The sequence below is a fragment of the Mus caroli genome, chromosome 8, assembly GCF_900094665.2.
Source record: "Mus caroli chromosome 8, CAROLI_EIJ_v1.1, whole genome shotgun sequence".
In the NCBI taxonomy this organism is placed as follows: domain Eukaryota; kingdom Metazoa; phylum Chordata; class Mammalia; order Rodentia; family Muridae; genus Mus; species Mus caroli.
This window is the reverse complement of record NC_034577.1, coordinates 27,724,165-27,734,172: the sequence shown is the minus strand read 5'-3', so window position 1 is coordinate 27,734,172 and position 10,008 is coordinate 27,724,165. Positions and strand designations below refer to the sequence as shown.

Below are 10,008 nucleotides of genomic sequence, written 5' to 3'. Positions count from 1 at the left end.
TACACAGAGAAACCCTGTCTCGAAAAAACAAAACAAACAAACAAACAAACAAAAACCACCCTCAGTAGCATTGCATTGCTCATGAAACCCACAGACGAGGAGGAATTTGCTTACCCAGCTAATAAAGACAACAGAAATGGGGTTATAACACACACATGACCCCCCCTTTAAAAAAAAAAAAAAGTCAGGATCTCTTGTAGCCCAGGCTCCTTTACTCCTGGCCTCTACCTCTCCAGTGCTGGTGTGTACCACCATACCTCAGGCTGCTCCTCCACCTCCATCTATCCACTGAGACTGTCTTTCATATCCCTGGTCCTTCACGGCTTTTCTTTTTTTTTTTTTTTAATTTATTTATTATGTGTAAGTACACTGTAGCTGTCTTCAGACACCCTAGAAGAGGGTCTCATTACAGATGGTTGTAAACCACCATGTGGTTGCTGGGATTTGAACTCAGGACCTTTGGAAGAGCAGTCAATGCTCTTAACCGCTTAGCCATCTCTCTAGCGCTCTTTTTTTAAAAGACTTTATGTGTTAGAAGTGTTTTGCCTGTGTGCGTTTGTACACCATGTGTGTATTTGTACGCCATGTGTGTAGTGCCTACAAAGGCCAGAAGGGGGAAGCCAGGAACCGAACTGAATCCTTCACAAGAATGAGAAGAGCTGAACAGTCCCATCCCTCCATCCTCTCTGGCACCTGTTTAAAGAGACTTATTCCCTAACAGATGCTGGTGTCTGTTCTCCCAGTGTGGGAAGTCTTAGAAAATACACTGACAGCAGCATAGTTCATAATAAATTTTATAAGACAATGCAGTGAATTTAAAAAATTTGGAACAGTTTTCATAAAAAACAAAACCAAAAACACAGAGATACTGAAATGACTGAATGAACCAGGAATACTCAGAAGAAAGGGCTCCTGGGTGCCTCAGCCTTCCATCTTGCATGTACTGCCATCTCTCCTTTACCTAACCAGCCTCAAGTCTAACTTTAATGCACTTTGTTTCATGAAAATAACACAAACCATTTTAAATCATTTAAAACAGAGCAAAGAATAAAACAAGAACAGAGAGGTAACATCCTTGGGGCAGCTTTCCAATACAGAACAAAAATACCACGTATATTGTGCAGACTTCCCATCATATAAAACTAGCAAGCTAGGCCAGGAGAGGCCACGCAGGCCTAGAATTCCAGCACCCATGAGGCTATAGCTGGAAGATTCTGAGTTGTCCGAGGCCACCTTGGGCTGCATAGAAAAAGGAAAGAAAAAAAAAAAAAGAAAGAAATTAGCCAGCTATATTCATCCATTAGGTACACTAACTTGAGTGTATGTCATGTACATTTAAACTTGGAATGGGGCCAAAGCAAGAAAAACATAACAAACACAAGGCTGTTAATTAAACAAGAAAAAAAAATCAAAATATTAATTATTGTAAATATTATCAAATGAAAACCAGCCCCGGATTAACAAAACAACCTTCTGATTAGATACATAAGTTCTTCTGTGCGTGTGTATATGTGCGTGTGTTTAGCTGGAAATTTACACCACCAGAAGTTCCCGATTAAAATACAGAGATCTATAAAAGCTGGACGTAAACTTGATCGATCGGTTCCTCCCGGAGGCCTGCTGGTCGGACCGCTGGCCACCTGGGTCCCCAGGCTCTCAGCGCAGGGTGACCAGCTCTTCTGAAGAGGTAGGATGAATGGCAACTGTGTTGTCGAAGTCGGCCTTGGTGGCCCCCATTTTCACTGCTACAGCGAAGCCCTGTAGCATCTCATCACAGCCAATCCCCTGCATGTGAATGCCAACCACCTGCGAGAAAACAGAGATTAGGGACGTCAGGTCTTTATATCCAAAGTCAGTGTAAGTACGCCTAGGAGGCAGGTCCTCTGCAGCCCCGCTTCGGCGGCTCCTTCCAGTGCACACTTGGCCTGCCTGCCTGCCTGCCTGCCTTCCTTCCTTCCATTTATTTATTTTATGTATGTGACTACACTGTAGCTCTCTTCAGACACACCAGAAGAGGGCATCAGATCCCATCATAGATGGTTGTGAGCCACCATGTGGTTGATGGGATTTGAACTCAGGACCTCCGGAAGAGCAGTCCCTGCTCTTAACCACTGAGCCATCTCTCCAGCCCCCCAGGCATTTCTTACTCCTGCTTTTTTCTTCCTATCCCATGCACTTCTCTTTGAACACGAGGTCTCTGGGTCTTGCCGTAGAAGCCTGGGCCGGTCTCAAACTCCTGATCTTCCTGCCTAAGCCTCCTCAGTGCTGAGATCAGGAGCAACACCAGCAGGCCTTCCTTCTCTAAGAACTAAGCCCATTCAGTAACCAAATAGCTACAGACTTGTGTCTTCCTGGCCCTGCTAATTCTGTTCCCTGTTTGCTGAACACCAGTAGTTCTGTTAAGTCATGATATTATATATTTTTGGGACTACACAATTATGATAATTCAACCCCTATTTCTGTTGCAACAGCAAAAACTCCTGAATTTTAGTTATAAAAGAACTTGGGAGCCCACATGCCAGCGTGTGACCATGGTAGAATGTGGAAGAGAAGGGCAGGGCCCTGTTGACTCTGACGTGGCAACCGTAGGCCATGTAAATACTTATGTATTTATTTTATGTATATGAGTACACTGTAGCAGTCTTCAGACAAACCAGAAGAGGGCATCAGATCCCATTACAGATGGTTGTGAGTCACCACGTGGTTGCTGGGAATTGAACTCAGAACCTCTGGAAGAACAGTGAGTGCTCTTAACCGCTGAGCCATCTCTCCAGCCCCTTAGAATACATTTGCACTCATGTTTATTTCACTGTGTGTTGTGGGGGGTGGGGGGGTTGGGGGGGGTGGAGACAGAGCTTGAGCAGATACAGGGGGTAAGAGTGACTAGGCACATGGGCTATCTTCTGTATCGGTGGAAGTCGGGAAAAACTCCTCTCTGCCATCCTACAGAATCAGGGGATTGGCGGTGTTAGGTCATCAGGCCTTCGAGCAAGTACCTCTACCTGTTGAGCCATCTCGTAACGTAATGTCACAGCTAGGTAGTGGTGGCATGTGGTATGGATCTTACAACTGGGGAGGTTGAAAGCATCAAGATCGGGATATTTGGACCAGGCTATGTGATAAGAGCCGGTTTCAAAAATCCAAGCAAAAAGAAATATGTCCCATAAGCCATAACCTTGACACACGGCCAGGCTACACTCCTCCTTAGGATTTAATTCAACTAGAAGAGACGGCTTAAAAGCTTGAGAATCCAAACTAAACCTAATTCTAAAATTATGCAATAAAACCCACTCAAATTCCGCTCAAAACTCCTGAGAGATCATATGACACCCACTGAAGTGGCTACATCGAAAAAGACACTGGGGAAGATGTAGGGGGAGTGGGAAATTTGCTGGAGAGATATAACTTTCAAAAAATGACTAAATTTCCACTTATTGTTTTATGAGTTGAAGCTTTGTCTTATATATTTTTTTTTTTTTTGGTTTTTCGAGACAGGGTTTCTCTGTATAGCCCTGGCTGTCCTGGAACTCACTTTGTAGACCAGGCTAGCCTCGAACTCAGAAATCCGCCTGCCTCTGCCTCCCGAGTGCTGGGATTAAAGGCGTGCGCCACCACGCCCGGCTCTGCTTTGTCTTATATTTGAAACACATTTACCATTACATTTTTAAAAGATTTATTTCGCATTTATTTATGTGTTTGCCTGCATCTCTGTAACTGTACATATGTGTAGGGGTGTCCCCAATAGGCCAGAAGAAGGTTACAGGATCTGGAGCTACAGTTACAGGTGGCTGAGAACCACCTAAATGATGTGGGTGCTTGCCACAGGGTCATCTTTCCAGGCCCCCTGTACCAGTATCCCTGTCTCTTTTGGACCAGTCCTCAATCATTTTCATCTTTACAACAGTCACTACGTCTGTAAAGCTGAAATCTCACTTTTAAAAAGGAACAGAATCTCTTTTCAAATATGAGGAGCCCAGAACACCTGTAAGAGACCCCATTTTCCCAGTACCTTTTCCTCTTTGTTGGCACAAACCATCTTCATGACACATTTCGTCTTCCTCGTGGTCACAGCGTGATACATCGGGGTAAAGGTAGTTGAGTAGATTTTCACATTGTCTTTCCCGTACTTACGAACGGCTTCGTCTACAATGTGTGTAAATGTAAATACCCATTAAGAACTATCTCAGAGAGCTACCAGAGGGTGACAGAAACAAACCTGAATCAAACGAATGAGAAACATCCAACCACACCAAAGTAAAGGGCACTCCACAAAATAAATGTCCATGTCACGTCAGACACAGAGGAACTGCGTCTCTGACTAAATGAGACCAAGCTGCCTGCAGTAAATTATGCTAGACTGAATTCTGGACTCTGTGTGTGTGTGTTGTGTGTGTTGTGTGGTCTATGAGTTGGGGGGCTGTGTTCCAAATGATATTTGAGATGGCTGGCAAAAATTGCCCAAAGTCTAAAGTTTAAATAAAACTTTATTATTTAACGTTTTCTCATCTTAAAACTATATGCAAGTGAAGACCCATGTCCTTAAAAAAAAAAAAAAAAAAAAAAAAGAAGCCGGGCATAGTGGCGCACGCCTTTAGTACCAGCACTCGGGAGGCAGAGGCAGGTGGATTTCTAAGTTTAAGGCCAGCCTGGTCTACAAAGTGAGTTCCAGGACAGCCAGGGCTACACAGAGAAACTCTTGTCTGGAAAAACCAAAAAAAAGAAAAAGAAAAAGATGGGGAGAGAGATGGCTCAGTGGTTAAGAGCACTGACTGCTTTTTCAGAGGTCCTGAGCTCAATTTCCAGCAACCACATGGTGGTTTACGAATCTAATGCTGTCTTCTGGTATGTCTAAAGACAGCTAGAGTGTAGTCATATATACATAAAATAAATCTTTAAAAAAAAGATGTACATTATATGTATGGGCTGCAGAAATGATAAGGAAAAATAATAAGAACACAGAGGAGTCCTTTGGTTTTTTGTTTTGGCAACTTTCAAGTTATTTAAGTATAAAGAGGGATGGGGGAGAGGGACCAGGAACAGAGCCGCACGGGTCTTACGGATCTTCTTTCCAAGTACTCATGGCTGGGGAACTACAACTGCAGACTAAACAAAGGGTTCCTGTAACTCTGGGAGACAATTATTTGGGACGACACAGTTTAGAGAAGAAACCACAAATTACCTTCGTTTTCAAATACCTACCTTCAGTGAGCCCCACGGTCCCAATAGGGGGATGGCTGAAGACCACAGTAGGGATGTTGTCATAGTCTAATTTGGAATCCTGTTTGCATTCAAAAAGTCTATGGGCAAGTTTCCGGCCAGCAGCGATTGCAACTGCAATGATATGGAAGCCAGTATGTGTTTTATTGTTTATTTTAACATAGCAGCGCTGTTCCAACAGCCACTTACTGGTCTGGTCTGCCTCGAACTGACCTCTTCATCAACGTCATTGTCATGTCTACGTTAACATAATGAAGACCTAGCATTACTGTCATGAACAATTCAAAACTGACTTAACAAACTCTGTGCATTCTATCATGAAGAAAAGGGACCCGTCCTTAAATTCCTAATCACCTAGAAGTTAATCTGCTAAAATGAGGACATCAGCTATCTGGCAGGATACTTATAGAACAAACCAGTTTGACCCATTTTTATTTCTACTTTGATAAGGGTTTTTTTTTGGTTTTGTTTTGTTGTTTTTTTAATTAAAAAGCTTGCTTATATTTAGCCTATTTTCATTCCTATGTCTTCCCCTCAAAAGGCCAGAGTCCAAAACGTATATCAGTTATTAATTTACTGATATAAAATTAGAGGGTTTTAGCCGGGCGTGGTGGCGCACACTTTTAATCCCAGCACTAGGGGGCAGAGGCAGGTGGATTTCTGAGTTTGAGGCCAGCCTGGTCTACAAAGTGAGTTCCAGGACAGAGAAACCCTGTCTTGAAAAACAAAAAAAAAAAGTTTTTTTCCCAAGACAAGCTAGTAGTAGACATCTTTATATGATGCGAGTACATTTTTCAAAGTCTTGTCAAAGGACATAAAATTTTGGTTAGGATAACTATTTCAAGAAATTTATTTTTATTTATTTGTTTATTATTTATTTTGCCTCAAAAAGTGACATTTATTCAAAGAGAGAGAGAGAGAAAAAAAACCTGAAACAAAACAAAAATAAGATGTCCATCCCTTGGCTCCCTTCCTCCCACCCCCCAGCTGTTCCTCGGGCCTCTGCCCCCTGCCCCCAGGATTGAACCCTGGTCTAAGGCTAGGTAGGAGGACAACCCCTCAAACGAGGTCTGCAATGTTGAGGGGCATCTCTTCAATGCAGGTGTTGTAGACAGTCTCAATGTCTCGAAGAGTCCTCTTGTCTTCAATCACCTTGTTAATGGCCACACCGTACGGCCAAATCAGCCACCTCAACCAATTCTGTGGATGTAGTTTTCCCTGTTGGTGGGAAGGCTGTAACTGATGGCTAAGGAGACCTGCTGCACATCAATGCCTCTGTCCAACAGGTCAGTGGTAATTAATACTCTGCTAGAGCCAGACAGCAACTCCCTCATGATCACATCTCGTTCCTTTTGGTCCCTATCTCCATGCATGGCAGAAACAGTGAGATACCGGGCATGCATCTTCTCAGTGAGCCAGTCCACCTTTCTTCTGGTACTGATAAGACTACTGCCTGCGTGATAGGCAGTGTTCCATATAAGTCACACGATGTGCCAAGCTTCCAGTCCTCTCGTTCCACATTGATGGAGAACTGGCGGATACCCTCCAGGGTCAACTCTTCTTTCTTGACAAGAATCCGAATAGGGTCTCTCATGAACTTCTTGGTCACCTCAAGGACATCAGAAGTCATTGTAGCCAAGGACAACAAAACTACCTGTGTGTTGCTGGAGAGCTTTTGGAATATATCATAGATCTGATCCTTGACCCTACGGCTTAACATTTCAACTGCTTCATCAAGTACGAGCGTCTTGATGTATCTGGGGGACAGTATCTCCGGTTAAGTATATCAAGTACCCGGTCAGGGGTACCCACGCACGATGATATGGAGAGCTTCCATTTGCAGCTTCTGCATCTCAGCACACACACTGGTGCCCCCAATACAGGCATGACGAGAGGCATCCATGTAGTCTCCTAATGCCACACCACCTTTTGTATATCAGTGTCCAGATGCTTGTTTCACAGCAATCACTAGGCTTGAATAGCAGTAACAGGCTAGCGTCAGGATTTTATGTGCCCTAGGCATGAAACAGCTTTGGCCACCAAGCTAGGCATCAAGCTCGGATGAACAAAGGCCTGCCATCTGCTCTGCCCCTGGCTGATATAAGAACAACACCACACATAAGGTGTCTCTTTGCCCATTGCCAGGGGTGTATTTCAAGAGATCTAATGCACAGCATGGTAACATTTGTTAATGATACAAATAGACAATTAAGTATACAACCTATTGAACATTTAATTATTAGTTATTGAGAGTAGTTATGCACGTCTTTAATCCCAGCACTTGGGAGGCAGAAGCAGGTGGACCTTTGAGTTCGAGGCTAGCCTAATCTAGGGAGTGAGTTCCAGGACAGCCAGAGCTACACAGAGAAACCCTATCTTGAAAGACCATAAAAGCCAAACAAACAAAAAAACAAACCAGACAAAAAAGCCAAGAGTAGGGCTGGAGAGATGGCTCAGCGGTTAAGAGCACTGACTGCTCTAAGGTCCTGAGTTCAAATCCCAGCAATCACATGATGGCTCACAACCATCTGTAACAAGATCTGATGACCTCTTCTGGAGTGTCTGAAGACAGCTACAATGTACTTACATATAATAAATAAATAAATAAATAAATAAATAAGCAAACAAATAAATCTTTAAACAAAACAAAAAACAACAACAAAACCAAGAATAGATTTTAATTATTTTTTTTGCAATTAAAAAAGCATATGAGGTAATAAATATTACCTAGGTTGACTAAGCTCTCCAAAAATGGAAATATTTTAAAACATCATATTGTGTACCATAAACATATCACTTTATTTAAAACAATGGAGAAAGAGGCTTCTAGTGCTGAGGTAAGACCTTAGGACATTTGAGAAGTCCAGTGAGGACTCAGAAGGACAGACCAAGAGCAGAAAATGACATAGCAGCCAGGGGTGGCAAAGGTCTTGGGTATGTTCCTGAAGTGTGTTAGGTACAGGGATGAGGAGGACAAGGACATCAGAGCTGGTGGCACCATGCGTGCCAACTGTCTGAGACATGAGTCTTCCAAGGGTAACCTATAAGAAAGGCCTTCTTGGTTAAGGCTTAGGTAAAAAAATGTTAAGGCCTGGGTAACTGGTACCCGACTCAGTGCCATTTTGTGCAGTTACTAATAAGGAAATGTTCCCATGCTTTTTAGTTAATTACAGATTCTGTTATGTTCTGTGCTTTGGTGTCTTTGGAAACCAGTCACTATAGAAGCCAGTTTGAATGGCTTTGTACAGTTAGCCACAACAAGCCTAGACCTCAACCAACCGCCAGGCGGCACTTTCTGCACCTAGGTATAAGAGTTTATGATATTTGCTTTTATAAGCTGCCCCTAGGATCGACCCCAACATAAGAAAAAGACGCTTTTTGGAATAAGACTCCCATTTTGAGTAGGGGGTCAAGTAAAGCTCAAGTTTCCAAGACCTCCCTGGGAACTGACATCCTACTTGTTAGAAGGAGACATGTACGAGGGTAACTGGTATCGTGGTTGGCAAGTTAAGAAAGGAATGCTAGTGGTTGGCAAGTTAAGAAAGGAATGCTAGACGCAAGAAATTCCCTGAATACCCTAACCAATGAGGACAGGATAAATGTACAACACAGACAGGTTTCTAAGGAAACACCATAGCCCTAAATCCTAATTGGTGAATTAACTTGGCACAGATGTTTGTGGATTTCAAGGTTTAAAAGATCTGTAGGATCCTGGCTTGTGGTCACAGCCAGCTCCCGAGTCTGGTCTGCCGCCCTGATTAGTCAGTCCTGGGGTGAAAGCTCAATAAACTATCCCTGTCTGACTGAGGCCGGTGTCTGTGTGGTCTGTGAGATGACTTCAGGATCCCACCTTTCTTTATGACGATCCTAGAATTTGGTAATCATGTAACTGTTCGTGGTGGTTAATCCTCCTTGTCCACTTGCCTGGATTTAGAGTCTACTGCGAGACAGAGCCCTTGATGTGTCTACCTTGATGTGTCTATGAGGACTTTTCCAGAGAGGTTTAACTGAGGAGAGTGGCCCTGAATATGGACAGCACCATTCCTTGGACTGGCATCCTGGACTGGACAAAGGAAAAAAGAAGGAAGCAAGCTGAACGCTAACCTCTGTCTCTTCTCTCTCTCGCTCTCTCTCTCTCTCTCTCTCTCTCTCTGATTCATGAGCGTGGACACAATGCGACCAGCAGCCTCCTGTTCCTGCTGCCTTGCCCTGCCTGCTATGGACTAGGGATCCTAGCGCCAAGACAAACCCTTCCTTCCGTAAGTGGCCTTTTTCAGTATCTTGTGACAGCAATGAGAAAAATCAACAAGCACAGCTTTTTAAGGAGTTGTGAATTTTATGCAGCAAACGTGCAGTATCTAGCCTCCCTCACCTTCAACGCTGTTTTGATGACAAAGGAATGAACGCTTTTAACGTTGCCGACGGGACTGTGACTGTGAAAAGCTGGGCAGGTTTAGATAACACATGGGGCCTCGCTTCTTGAGGAAGTTCGAAGCATTACCTTACCTGGGGTGAGAAGTGCTTTCCCACAGACGTCTCCCACAGCATAGACGCCTTTGACGTTGGTATTCTGGAATTCGTCTACTAGGATATGGCCCTTTTCATCCGTCTGAATGCCCTAAAATCACAAAGGGACACCTGGTAAATACCCGGGCCGTCTGGAATGATACATCAGACCTTTGAGATGGGCTGATTTCACATCTGCACCTCCAGCAATGCACAGGCCTTTTTTTTTTTTTTTTTTTTTTTTTTTTTTTTTTTTCATCTCCTTTTATTCCTTTGCCCACTCAC

The 10,008-nt window shown here is 43.5% G+C and overlaps 1 protein-coding gene, 1 non-coding gene and 1 pseudogene across 2 annotated transcripts in view; all 3 read right to left on the bottom strand.

The window, feature by feature from the left end:
* Positions 1 to 778: 778 nt before the first annotated feature.
* Positions 779 to 10,008, bottom strand: part of Gsr (glutathione-disulfide reductase) — a 44,123-nt gene continuing 34,893 nt past the window's right edge. Inside the window, exons 10-13 of the mRNA XM_021170345.1 lie at positions 9,724 to 9,835; positions 5,200 to 5,331; positions 4,010 to 4,143; positions 779 to 1,806 (exon numbers count right to left, since the gene is read on the bottom strand). Of these exons, the coding sequence (XP_021026004.1) occupies positions 1,657 to 1,806; positions 4,010 to 4,143; positions 5,200 to 5,331; positions 9,724 to 9,835 (528 nt within the window). The 3' untranslated portion in view covers positions 779 to 1,656. The remainder of the gene's footprint in view (positions 1,807 to 4,009; positions 4,144 to 5,199; positions 5,332 to 9,723; positions 9,836 to 10,008) is intronic.
* On the bottom strand, positions 6,247 to 7,352 carry LOC110300044 (annotated as a pseudogene).
* Positions 7,224 to 7,367, bottom strand: LOC115031801. Its single transcript, XR_003837463.1, has one exon. It is a non-coding gene; the product is annotated as a small nucleolar RNA SNORA48 (small nucleolar RNA).